The sequence below is a fragment of the Calidris pugnax genome, unplaced genomic scaffold (genome assembly GCF_001431845.1).
Source record: "Calidris pugnax isolate Ruff unplaced genomic scaffold, ASM143184v1 scaffold421, whole genome shotgun sequence".
In the NCBI taxonomy this organism is placed as follows: Eukaryota; Metazoa; Chordata; class Aves; order Charadriiformes; family Scolopacidae; genus Calidris; species Calidris pugnax.
The window spans coordinates 156,910-169,838 of record NW_015091166.1 but is presented as its reverse complement, the minus strand read 5'-3'; the positions used below and the strand labels follow the sequence as shown (position 1 = coordinate 169,838).

Below are 12,929 nucleotides of genomic sequence, written 5' to 3'. Positions count from 1 at the left end.
CACATCCTCCGCCCACGGCCCCGCCGCTTCCCGGCTCCGCCGCCCACGGCCCGGGAGGGGAGAGGAGGGGAGGCGGGGGGGCCGCCCGAGCCCGCTCCCCGCCCACGGACGGCCGCGGACACGGCGTCCTGGCGCCCCACGGGGCGGGGGAAGGGGCTCGGGATGTACCGGGGAGGGAACGGAGCCCCCTCCCCGACCCCGCCGAACCGCCCGTGGGGTGCGGGAATCCCCCGCTCCACGGGGTCGCCCGCGCCCCACGGGACCCTCCGGGCTGTCCCGCTCCCCGCCGCTGCCGGAGAAAGGCGCCCCGGCCCGGGCCCACGGCCGAGCCCCGGGTCGGTGGGGGGCGGGCCCCGCCTTCCCCCCACGCGTGGCTCCCGTCTTCCCCCCCACGCGTGGCCCCGCCCACAAACACCGCGGGGACGCGTTCTGATAGGCGGGGGCGGTTGTCCATCATGGGGAATTCGAGGGGGTGGGCGTGGCGCGCCGGGCCTGTGCTCTGATAGGCTGAGGGGAGTGCCTGTCAGAGCCGTTACTAAGGCGGGGCTCGCGGTTGCTAAGGGATGGGCGTGCCTCTGGATTGGTCACCGTCGTAACTAAGGGCGGGACCATGGCTGGTTCCTGCTTGGGCTCCGTTGATAGGTTATAGGGCCTGTCAGTCAGCGCGGAAGGCTGGGGAGGATGCGAGCGAAGGCGGAGCGGCCTTCCGATAGGTCGGCTCAGGCGTCACTCGGTGATGACGTCACGGGAGAGCCCCGCTCTCGTTGGCTGCCGCCTGCCCCTCGGCGGCCGTTGTCAGCGGGCGGCGGAAGCGGAAGTCGGCGGCGCCGCCGCGGCGGGAGGGATGAAACCGGCTCCGGGGCGACGGCGGTTCCTGGGGACGTTGGTGCTGCTGCTCCTGCCGACGCCGCTGGGGGGCGCAGGTGCGTGGGGCGGCGACGGCAGCGGGTGGAGAGCGGGGTAGAAGCGACGGCGACGGCCCGGTGGGGCTCGGGGCGGCGGCGTCTCCGGTGGGGGCCGGTCCCGGTCGGGGCAGGGCCTCGAGTGCCGTTGGGGGGCAGGGGGTGGTTGTGGGGGAGCTGCTGGGTGCCCTCCGGGGGACCCCCTGCCCCGCACAGCCGCGGGATCCCGCCCGTTCCCCTCCCGGTGGCGGCGTTTCCCCGCCGGTAGCCCCCGCTCCCGGCTCAGCGCCCGCCGCAGCCCCGGGGGAGACCCCCGAGCACCGTCCCCCCCCCTTTCGCAGAGCGCTGCGGCAGAGGGTGCTGGGGGGAGTGGGCTTCGGGCCCCTCCCGGTCCCGATCTACCGTGGGGCTGGGCCCTCCGGGGGCTCCGCTGGGGGGGGGGGGGGGGGGGATCGTGCAGGAGGCCCCCGCGAGTTTAGTGTTGGCTGAGATCTCGACAGGGCGAGAGCAACGGGATGAGGTTCAACAAGGCCAAGTGCAGGGTCCTGCACTTGGGTCACACCAACCCCATGGACACTCCAGGCTGGGGGCAGAGGGGATGGAGCTGCCCCATGGAAAAGGACCTGGGGGGGTTGGTGGCCTGTGGGCTGAAGATGAGCCAGCAGTGTGCCCAGGTGGCCAAAAAAGCCACCAGCATCCTGGCCTGTATCAGGAACAGCGTGGGGAGTAGGTCCCAAGAGGTGATTGTCCCCCTGTACTGGGCACTGGTGAGGCCTCACCTTGAGTACTGTGTCCAGTTTTGGGCCCCCTACCATAAAAAAGACATTGAGGGGCTGGAGCGGGTCCAGAGAAGGGCGACAAAGCTGGTGAGGGGTCTGGAGAATAAGTCTGATGAGGAGAGGCTGAGGGAGCTGGGGGTGTTCAGCCTGGAGAAGAGGAGGCTGAGGGGAGACCTTCTTGCTCTCTCCAACTCCCTGAAAGGAGGGGGTAGAGAGGTGGGGGTCGGTCTCTTTTCTCAAGTCCCAGGCGACAGGACGAGAGGAAATGGCCTCAAGTTGCGCCAGGGGAGGTTCAGGCTGGATATTAGGAACAATTTTTTCCCTGAAAGGGTTCTCAGCCCTTGGAATGGGCTGCCCAGGGAGGGGGTTGAGGCCCCATCCCTGGAGGTGTTCAAAAGCCGGGTTGATGTGGTGCTGGGAGGTCTGGTTTAGTGATGATGCTCCTTGTTTGTTGTGGGGGTGTCTATTTTTGTCAGTGAGGTTGATGGTTGGACAAGATGATCTTTAAGGTCCCTTCCAACCTAGAGGAGGTCCAGAGGAGGGCCACGAGGATGATGAGGGGGATGGAGCACCTCTGCTCCGAGGACAGGCTGAGGGAGCTGGGGTTGTTCAGCCTGGAGAAGAGGAGGCTCCGGGGAGACCTAAGAGCAGCCTTCCAGTACCTGAGGGGGGGCTACAGGAAGGCTGGGGAGAACCTGTTTAGAAAGGGCTGCAGTGACAGGACGAGGGGCAATGGCTTCAAGCTGGAGGGGAACAGATTGAGACTGGAGATGAGGAGAGGGTTCTTCACTGGGAGGGTGGTGGAGCACTGGGACAGGTTGCCCAGGGAGGTGGTTGAGGCCCCTTCCCTGGAGATATTCAAGGGGAGGCTCGATGGGGCAACCTGGTCTAGTTGGGGGTGTCCCTGCTGACTGCGGGGGGGTGGGACGAGATGCCCTTTGGAGGTCCCTTCCGGCCTGGGCAATTCTATAAAAAAAAAAAGGTGGCCCCGTGTCTTCTGGTGGGTGAAGCAGAGGGGAGTGGGGCCCTGAATCCTTCTACTCTGTGTCACACAGAGGGCAGGGAGCTGGTCCTCCCGCTCTACGAGGGCCACGTGTACCACCTGGAGACCCCTCACCACTTCTGTTACACCAACACGCGCCTCCCGCAATGGCACGACATATGGACCAGGATGCAGGTGAGAAGAGAGGTTGGTTCTCCTGGGTCTGGCTGGGTTGAACCCCCCCAGAAGCTGCAGCCATGTCCCTGTTTGCTTCCTTCTCCTCCTCACCCTGCACAGATCCGGGTCAACAGCAGCCGGATGATCCGAGTCACGCAGGTGGACAGCGAGGAGGAGCTGGAGAAGTTCAACGTGTGGAACGTCCTCCTCTCCTTTCTGAAGGAGAAGCTGAACGACACCAGCATCGACGTCGATCTCTACAGCAACAAAACCTGCCTGAAGGTGGACGTGCTGGAGGCCGGCACCACGTACTGCGTCGTCCTCTTCCGACGTACGGCTCCTCCGCGGCGGGGGGCTCCTGGGGGGGGGGAAAAGTGGGGCTGGCTCTGCTCGTGCTCTCCAGGGGGTAACGAGGACATCATGGCCAGGCCAGCTCATGGTCTGAGGGCCAGTGGGGTTGATCCCTCCTTGGGAAGGAAAATGGACCTGCAGAGGGAAGCATCTCTTCGTCCATGGGATATCCTCCCAGGAGGAGAGGGAAGCCCTACAGAGGGACCTAGATAGATTGGATCACTGGGCCAAGATCAACGGAATGAGTTTCAACAAGGGCAAGTGCCAGGTCCTGCACTTGGGCCACACCAACCCCCTGCAGCGCTACAGGCTGGGGGAAGTGTGGCTGGAGCTGCCTGGAGGAAAGAGACCTGGGGGTTCGAGTTGTCAAACGGCTGAATATGAGCCGGCGTGTGCCCAGGGGGGCAAGAAAGCCAATGGCATCCTGGCTTGTATCAAAAATAGTGTGAGCAGCAGAAGGAGGGAGGTGATTGTGCCCCTGTGCTCAGCACTGGGGAGGCCACAGCTCGAGTGTTGTGTCCAGTTTTGGGCACCTCAATCCAAGAGAGATCTGGAGGTGCTGGAGCGAGGGCAGAGGAGGGCAACGAAGCTGGTGAGGGGGCTGGAGAATAAAATCTTATGAAGAGTGATTGAAAGAGCTGGGACTGTTTAGTGTGAGGAAGAGGAGGCTGAGGGGAGACCTCATCACTCTCTACAACTCCTTGAAAGGACACTGGAGAGAGGTTGGTGCTGGTCTCTTCTCACAGTAATTAGTGACAGAACGAGAGGGAACGGCTTCAAGCTCCAACAGGGGAGGTTTAGATTGAACATTAGGAAGGAATTTTTCACCCAAAGAGTGGTTGGGCGTTGGAAGAGGCTGCCCAGGGAGGGGGTGGAGTCCCCATCCCTGGCTGTGTTGAAGGGCCGTTTAGATGCAGTGCTGAGGGACATGGTGTAGGGGAGGACTTTGTAGAGGAGGGGAGATGGTTGGACTCGATGATCCCAAGGGTCTCTTCCAACCTCAATGATTCTATGATTCGGGGGGAATTTAGGAGGGTCACCCGGGACACTGCCCCTTCCCTGCCCCTGTGGCCACAGGGCAGGCTGGAGGGCACCCCTGCCAGGCTTCCCTCACCCCACACTCGCTCTCGTTCCAGGCTTTGACCCAAAGTTGTTCCTGGTTTTCTTCCTGGGCCTGTTGTTGTTCTTCTGTGGAGACATGCTGAGCAGGTGGGTCACCTCCGTTCCCCCGTGAGGTGGGGACAAGGAGGGTTGGGTGGGCACGTGGTTGGCTCTGCGGGCTCTCAGGGGGCTGTGTGTTTGTGCACGGGCATCCGTGAGCTGTAAAACACTTTGTGCACGTGTGTGATCTCTGCAGGAGCCAACTCTTCTACTATTCAGCTGGGATTAGTTTTGGTTTGCTGGCCTCGCTCCTCATCCTCGTCTACATGATGTCCAAGGTCATGCCCAAGGTGAGGGTCGGGCTGCCTGGGGGGGCCAGAGACCTCGCAGCAATAGCCCTTTCTCCACCTGGAGGTCGTTCTGGTGAGGCTGCTGGAGCACGTGGCCTTGAGGTGCCGGGTTGTGGGTCTGGCTTTGTGTGGAGCAAAGCTCAGCAGCTGCAGGGAGGCAGCCATGGCTGCCCACTCACTGCCTGTCTTCAGTGTCCCATCTCCTCTCCTAGAAAAGCCCTGTTTACTTCCTGCTGGTAGGAGGCTGGTCCTTTTCCCTCTACCTGCTTCAACTGATCTTCAAGAACCTACGGGAGATCTGCAAGTTCTACTGGCAGTACCTTCTAGGTAGGTGTGAGCCCCTCAGACCAGCTGGTTCACCAGGTTTGGTGTCTCCTGCTTGGAGCTACGATGTGATGTGCTGGTGGAAATGTATGTAAATGGATGTACGTCCAGCTGGTGGCCAGTCACAAGCGGTGTGCCTCAAGGCTCAGTGTTGGGACCATTTCTGTTGAACGTCTTTATTGATGATCTCGATAAGGACATAAGGTGGAACATCAGCAAGTTGGCAGATGACACCAAGTTAAACAGGAGTGGTGACTCCCAGGAGGAGAGGGAAGCCCTACGGAGGGATCTAGATAGATTGGATCCCTGGGCTAATGAGTTTCAACAAGGGCAAGTGCAGGGTCCTGCACTTGGGCCACACCAACCCCCTGCAGCGCTACAGGCTGGGGGAAGTGTGGCTGGAGCTGCCTGGAGGAAAGTTGCCAGAACTGGGGGTTCTAGTTGCCAAACGACTGAATATGAGCCACAGTGTGCCCAGGGGGGCAAGAAAGCCAACGGCATCCTGGCTTGTATCAAAAATAGTGTGAGCAGCAGAAGTAGGGAGGTGATTGTGCCCCTGTGCTCAGCACTGGGGAGGCCACAGCTCGAGTGTTGTGTCCAGTTTTGGGCACCTCAATCCAAGAGAGATCTGGAGGTGCTGGAGCGAGGGCAGAGGAGGGCAACGAAGCTGGTGAGGGGGCTGGAGAATAAAATCTTATGAAGAATGATTGAAAGAGCTGGGACTGTTTAGTGTGAGGAAGAGGAGGCTGAGGGGAGACCTCATCACTCTCTACAACTCCTTGAAAGGACACTGTAGAGAGGTTGGTGCTGGTCTCTTCTCCCAGGTCATTAGTGACAGAAGGAGAGGGAACGGCTTCAAGCTCCAACAGGGCAGGTTTAGGCTGGACTTTTGGAAACAATTCTTCATGGAAAGAGTGGTCAGAGACTGGAAGAGGCTGCCCAGGGAGGGGGTTTTGTCACCATCCCTGGAGGTGTTCAAGAGTCATTTAGATGTGGGGTTGGGGGATATGGTGTAGGGGAGGACTTTGTAGAGTAGGGGAGATGGTTGGACTCGATGATCCCAAGGGTCTCTTCCAACCTGGACCATTCTATGATTCTATGAAAATGAATCCTAGAATCGTAGAATGGTTTGGGTTGGAAGGGACCTCAAAGATCATCAAGTTCCAACCCCCCTGCCTCCAGGGTGGGATTTAACTTTATTTAACTCAGCCAGATCCCTCTGCTCTCTCTCAGGGTACCTGCTGCTCGTCGGCTTCGTCAGCTTCGCCGTGTGTTACCGCTACGGCCCGCTGGAGAACGAGCGCAGCATCAGCCTCCTCTCCTGGAGCCTGCAGCTCCTGGGCCTCTTGCTGATGTACTCTGGCATCCAGATCCATCCCATCGCCTTGGCTTTGGTGGTCGTTGCCATCTGCACCAAGAACTTGGACTACCCTGTGCAGTGGGCCTTCGCTGCCTACAGGTGAGGGCCTGGAGCACCACAGCTTCTTCCCAATCCACTGTCAGGCCGGGGTGAGCTGCTGGATGGGGGTCTGTGTCACGTAACCAAGGTGTTTTCGCTGGGATTTTGGGATGGGGGGAGGTATAAAGGGGTGTAAGGTATAAAGACCTTATTGCTCTCTCCAACTCCCTGAAAGGAGGGGGTAGAGAGATGGGGGTCGGTCTCTTTTCTCAAGTCCCAGGCGACAGGACGAGAGGAAATGGCCTCAAGTTGCGCCAGGGGAGGTTCAGGCTGGATATTAGGAACAATTTTTTCCCTGAAAGGGTTCTCAGCCCTTGGAATGGGCTGCCCAGGGAGGGGGTTGAGGCCCCATCCCTGGAGGTGTTCAAAAGCCGGGTTGATGTGGTGCTGGGAGGTCTGGTTTAGTGATGATGCTCCTTGTTTGTTGTGGGGGTGTCTATTTTTGTCAGTCAGGTTGACGGTTGGACAAGATGATCTTGAAGGTCCCTTCCAACCTAGAAGATTCTGGGATTCTGTGTGTGTCCCCCTTTTTTCCTGGGGCTGGTGCAGGAGAGTGTCCAGCTCCTCCTGGAGGCTGGGACCCTCCCTCGGGGGCGAGGAGCAGAGGCCGGAGGGACACGCTCCACTCCTCCCGCCGCAGCCTGGGGATCTGGGGGTCCTGCCCCTGGTTGGACGGGCAGTAACTGGTGCTGCTGTGCTGGCAGGAGGATGAGGAGCACCAAACGTGGGCCCAGCCCCCCTCGCCTGCTGACAGAGGAGGAATATCGGGTCCAGGGCGAGGTGGAGACACGCAAGGCCCTCGAGGAGCTTCGAAACTACTGCAGAAGCCCCGATTTCTCCGCCTGGACTGCGGTGTCCCGCATCCAGTCTCCCAAGAGGTAACATCCCCTGACAGTGTGGCTCAGAGAGGCCGACTTGTGTATCAATGTGCTTCTAAAAGCCCCAGGCTGCTCTGTGCTGTCGCTTCTGCCTTTAGAGATAGGGACACGGAGGGACAGAAGGTCCGTGGTGCATAGAAACAGGGCGTGCCCCAGGGGAAGGACAGATAATGCCTGATCCTGGCACTGAAACTCTTCACCCCGGCTGCTCGGGTGCCCGGGCCTTGCAGGGGGACGCCAGGGCTGCACAACGTGCTGTTTTGTGCCTTTTTTCCAGGTTTGCTGACTTTGTGGGTGGCGCCTGTCACCTCACCCCCAACGAGGTCTCTGTCCACGAGCGGGAGTACGGCCTGGGCGGCCTCTTCCTTGAGGACCAGCTCTTCGAGGACGAGGAGGAGGAGGAAGAGGAAGATGATGGCTCCTTTGAGAGGAATCACACTAGTTACTCCCTGCCCCACAACCACCTGGATGCTGATTGAGGGGCAGAATGGCCGCTGCGTCTCCCCTGACACCAGCAGAGCACGAAGCCCCGTTTGCCAGGGGGTTGGGGGGAAGCATCTGCTGCCAGCACCCCCCTTCCCACCCCGAGCTGGGCTGTCGGGAGCTCTGCACAGAGCCTGGGGGAAGACAAGGGGGGGCTGTGACACCCCCATTTTCCCCAGGCAGCTCCTGCCAGGCCGAGGTGTGAAAGCTTTTGTCAGTGCAGCCCTGGGTGGTGACGGGGGACGCAGGGACCGCAGGGCAGCCCTGCTGCTGCTGAGATGCAGGACACTGCTCCCTTCTGAATGTGAACTGGGGTTTTACCGTGGATGTTTGTGAGCTCCCAATGCCTGAATTTTTGGGGCAGGGGCCTCTTTCCAGGGTCTGGGAGCTGCTCTGGCTCCTGTGATCCCCCTCCCTCAGCGCTGCTGCTGTGGCCACCAAACAGGAGTCCCTTTCCTCAGCTGCTGGGGTGGGGAGGGAGCGAAAGGTCTCTCCTGGGTGCAGGTGCCCGTGGGGGTGATGTGCACCAGAGGAACTTTGGACCTGCCCCAGCGGTACCTGCGTGCTCAGCATCTGCTGCTGGGGAGGGAGCGGGTGACCTGCTCCTCCTCCTCCTCCTCCTGCTGTTACCAAAGATGCCAGAGAGCTCCAGCTGCTTGGGCGGTGCCTCTGCCTCGGCATAAATCCCCTGGGGGTACCAAACCCACCCCCCAAGAGAGACATGGCTTGGCCAGACCCTGTGTAGGAATGTCACAGAGCTCAGGAGAAAGCAGCCTGGACGTCTGCCCGCTGCCCTGCACCCTCAGCCTCCTCCCTGTGCTCCCTGGGCTGAGGATGAGTGGGGATGTGCTTCCTCCTCGCTGGAGGTTGGTGCTGGCAGCTCCCTGTCCCCTCAAGCTGGTGCCCTCCACCCTCAACGTGCTGTTGTGTGGGGTCTATCCCCATGGGCAGGGGATGGTGATGGCCGTGGCCCTGCTCCCCGGATCAGCACAAAGCTGGAGGGGATGCCCCAAATCTATGCAACTTGCTGAGCAATAACCCTGCCCCACAGCCCCTCTCCTGCCCCACAGCCCCTCTGCTGCCCCATGGCTGCTCTCCCAGCCCCTACCTCGCCGCTGCCAAAGCTTTTGCTGTTGGTTTGTTTCTCTCCCAGCTTTGGTTCCCTGCCCTCCCTACACATCCCTCTCTGCTCTTCCTGGGAGCAGCCTCTGTTACAGCCTCCCCTCCCCTCCCTGTGGTTTAAGGACAGGTTATATTTTTAATAAAGATGTATTTTGTAGCTAATGAGCTTCGTTTCTCTGTCCTGCGGGGACCCTGGGCCTTCTCCTTGGCTCTGCTGAGGATGCTGCATGGTTCAGGCCCCCGGGGGCTGGGTTCCCTGGGGCAGCACCGGAGAAAAGCAGGGCTGGGGGTGGCCGTGGGTCCCTGGCCGTGGCCGTGGGTCCCTGACCGTGGCCGTGGGTCCCCGTGGAGTGGGACGGTGTCCCCGGGACCAGCCCCGGCCGCTCCCGGTGCCTGTACCTTGCCCCGTTTTCCCGCAGCCCCGGGAGGAAGCTCCCTTTGTTTGCTTCCAGGGATTTTTTCTGCTTCTTCCTGCTCCGGGGGGGGGACGACCGGGGTAGAAGGAGCCCAGATGGGGCTGGGACCCCCCGAGGGGCACGGGCTGGGGGGCTCAGGGGTTGGGTCCCCCCCCCCAGGTTGATGCGTTTCGTGCCTCAGTTTCCCTGCCCGTGAACGGGCGCGGTGCCCTGGGGGAGGTTCCCCCCCCCCCCCCCGCCCCTCCGTGGGCCGGACCGGGACCAGCTGAGCCCCGACGGCTCCGGGGCAGCCTCAGCTGAAGCCACTCCAGGACCTGCTGCTGCTCTGCCACCGGGAGGTGAGTTGCGGACCCCTCTGCACCCCCAGCCCCCCCGCACCCCGAAACTGGCAGGGGCACCCTGTTCCTATAGCCCCCACCCGGGGACACCCCTATTCTGGGGGACCCCCACCCTATAGGGCCCGGAGAGCTCTGAGACCTGGTGCTTTGGGGAGGACTGGGGCGAGCCCTGGAGCTGCGGGGGGGGGTCTTGCTGTGGGTCCCACCCGTGGGTGTCACCCTGGGGTCCCCCACCGGGGTCTCAGTGCCGGTGCCCCACGAAGGGGGGAGGCTGCAGGGATGCTCGGGAGGCTCTGCCATCCCCTCCGGAGGAGGTGAGGGGAGTCCCCGATGGAGCCGTCTCCATCACCCCGTGGGCCCATCGTTTCCCACCTCCCTCCTCACTCGTGAACTTTTCCCCGGGCACCGATAAGTGGGGCTGGGTTTAACAGCCCTGAGCCCGGGCTGTAAAAGTGGGGGTGAAGGTCACCCCGGGGAACGCAGCTGCTCCGAGGGTGAGGGATGGGTGGAGCGTGGGGGGGGGACGACACAGCACGGTCTCTTGGGTGCTGTCATGGAATAGAGTCATAGAATGGTCCAGGTTGGAAGAGACCCTTGGGATCATGGAGTCCAACCATCTCCCCTACTCTACAAAGTCCTCCCCTACACCATGTCCCTCAGCACTGCATCTAAACGGCCCTTCAACACAGCCAGGGACTCCACCCCCTCCCTGGGCAGCCTCTTCCAACGCCCGACCACTCTTTGGGTGAAAAATTCCTTCCTAATGTTCAATCTAAACCTCCCCTGTTGGAGCTTGAAGCCGTTCCCTCTCCTTCTGTCACTTCGTCCCAAAGGACGAACGACAAGACCAGAGGAAATGGTCTGAAGTCGGGGCAGGGGAGATTTAAATTAGATATTAGAAAGAACTACTTTACTGAGAGAGTGGTCAGGCCCTGGACCAGCCTGCCCAGGGAGGTGGTGGAGTCACCATCCCTGGAGGGATTTAAGAAACGTGTAGACATGGCTCTTCAGGGCCTGCTCTAGTGCCCAAGGTTATTGGGTTATGGTGAGGTGTTGAGTGTGGGGTTTAGTTGGTGGGTGCGGTGTTTTTGGTGGGCGTTTGGTGTGGTGTGTTTTGTATTTGTTTGTCTGGGGTTTTTTTGGTTTTGTTTTTGTTTTTTTATTATTTTTTTTTGTGGTTGGACTCGATGATCTCAGAGGTCCCTTCCAACCACTAAGATTCTGTGATTCTGTAATGACCTGGGAGAAGAGACCAGCCCCAACCTCTCTACAGTGTCCTTTCAAGGAGTTGTAGAGTGATGAGGTCTCCCCTCAGCCTCCTCTTCCTCACACTAAACAGTCCCAAGGGGGACTTGGGCTCCCCCATCCCGAGCCTGTCCTTCCCCCCTCCCCAGCCTCCCCCTGCCAGGAAGGAGGGAGGAAGCGGAGGCTGAATTAGTCCGTGCCCCAAGAATAGGATCCAGGTGGCCACGTTTCCTGGCCGGGCCCCCGCTTCCCCCCACAGCGGGTGGGCAGGAGGCATCCTGCCCCCTCTTCTCCCCCCCTTCCCGAGCCTCCATCCCCACCACGGGGGTCCTGGGTGCCAGGGGTGTCCCAGGAAGGAGCCCTCTGTGCTGATGTGTCACTGCCTTGTCCCCTGTCCCCGGGGGAGCCGGGCACCGCAGGGTCAGGGACCAGCTGAAGTCCCAGCTACATCCCACTGGCCGAGGGTCACATCCTGCCCTTCCCCACCAGGCTCTGCTGGTTCTTCAAGCCTTACCCAGTGGGTCTGTGCCCCCCAAGTGCCCAGCATCCTGCTCTCCCCAGGGACTTCTGAACCTCTAAGGGCAGGGGGCAGCCACGGTCTCTGGGGTGCAGGGGGTGCTGAGGACTTGGTGAGGGGATGTTTTGGGGAAGGGGCTGCGTGTCCATGGGTTGCAGCCCCCCCTTCTCTGCTCTGCCCCAGCCACCCCGGAGCCACCCGGCCATGGAAGCCACCACCTCGCTGCTGGACGCCGCAGCGGTCGGGGACCTGGTGCTGCTGGACCCGCTGACGGAGGAGTCGCTGCTCCAGACGCTGCAGGAACGCTTCCGCCGCAGCAACATCTACGTGGGCACCGGGGCAGGGCTTTTGGGGTGGGAGGAGGGGAGAAGAGGGCCAGGGTGTGGGGTGTGGGGACCTAGGGGGGACAGGAGCAGGGACCACCAGGCTCCCCGCAGCCCCGCACCCACACCGTCCTGCTCGCCCCACAGACGTACATCGGGAACGTGGTGATTTCGGTGAATCCCTACCGCTCGCTGCCCATCTACACCCCCGAGACGGTGCAGGAGTACCGCAACTGCAACTTCTTCGCCGTGAAGCCCCACATGTGAGCACGGGGAGCCCCCCTGGACCCTGCCGAGGGGCTTCAGGCACGGGCCGACCCGAGGTTTCGGGGTTTTGGGGGAGTCCACTCAGGGCGGCCTGACAGCCACAACGTGGGGAGGGCTTTTGGTGTTTCCTGAAGCCCCCAGACTGCCCCTTCTGACCCCTCCTCACCCCCAGCTACGCCATCGCTGACGATGCCTACCGCTCGCTGCGGGACCGGGACAGGGACCAGTGCATCCTCATCACTGGGGAGAGCGGGGCCGGCAAGACGGGTAGAGCTGGGGCTACCACTGGGGGCTGCGAGGGGGTCGTGGGGTGGGTGGCCACGGCCATGGCACCCACCACCCCTCGCCCGCAGAGGCCAGCAAACTGGTGATGTCCTACGTGGCGGCGGTCTGCAGCAAAGGGGAGGAGGTGGACAAGGTGAAAGAGCAGCTCCTGCAGTCCAACCCCGTGCTGGAGGGTGAGTGACCAGCACCTGGCACCCTGCCCCCATCCCAGGGGTCGGCACAGCCCCCCCCCCAAACCCACGCTGTAACCCCGTCCTCCCCCCGCAGCCTTTGGAAACGCCAAGACCATCCGCAACGACAACTCCTCCCGATTCGTGAGTGACTGGGAAATTGGGGCAGTGGGGCCAGGACCCACATGGCCGGACCCTGATGGGGGTGGGGGACGGCAGGGGATGGGGCTGAGGAGGTGGGACCTCCCCCCGTGGCGTCCCCCTGCCCTGACCCCAGCCCGGTCCCCAGGGCAAGTACATGGACGTGGAGTTCGACTTCAAGGGGGAGCCTCTGGGAGGGGTCATCAGCAACTGTGAGTACTGATTCCCCATTTCTGGGGGGGCGGGGGGGGTCCCCACCTCACACGGTGCCGGTGACACTGCCCCCTCCCCACAGACCTGCTGGAGAAATCCCGCATCG

At 61.7% G+C, this 12,929-nt stretch overlaps 2 protein-coding genes across 2 annotated transcripts in view; both read left to right on the top strand.

The window, feature by feature from the left end:
- Window positions 1–495: 495 nt before the first annotated feature.
- NEMP1 (nuclear envelope integral membrane protein 1) lies at window positions 496–9,047 on the top strand. Its single transcript, XM_014959350.1, has 9 exons — window positions 496–923; window positions 2,737–2,858; window positions 2,961–3,171; window positions 4,328–4,400; window positions 4,549–4,642; window positions 4,855–4,969; window positions 6,200–6,425; window positions 7,130–7,303; window positions 7,581–9,047. The coding sequence occupies exons 1-9, from the start codon at window positions 737–739 to the stop codon at window positions 7,780–7,782; spliced, it is 1,404 nt and encodes a 467-aa protein (XP_014814836.1). The 5' UTR covers window positions 496–736; the 3' UTR covers window positions 7,783–9,047.
- A 452-nt stretch (window positions 9,048–9,499) lies between these two features.
- Window positions 9,500–12,929, top strand: part of MYO1A (myosin IA) — a 38,861-nt gene continuing 35,431 nt past the window's right edge. The window contains exons 1-8 of the mRNA XM_014959359.1: window positions 9,500–9,662; window positions 11,608–11,751; window positions 11,895–12,010; window positions 12,187–12,281; window positions 12,368–12,472; window positions 12,567–12,613; window positions 12,759–12,822; window positions 12,906–12,923. Coding sequence (XP_014814845.1) covers window positions 11,629–11,751; window positions 11,895–12,010; window positions 12,187–12,281; window positions 12,368–12,472; window positions 12,567–12,613; window positions 12,759–12,822; window positions 12,906–12,923 — 568 coding nt within the window. The 5' untranslated portion in view covers window positions 9,500–9,662; window positions 11,608–11,628. The remainder of the gene's footprint in view (window positions 9,663–11,607; window positions 11,752–11,894; window positions 12,011–12,186; window positions 12,282–12,367; window positions 12,473–12,566; window positions 12,614–12,758; window positions 12,823–12,905; window positions 12,924–12,929) is intronic.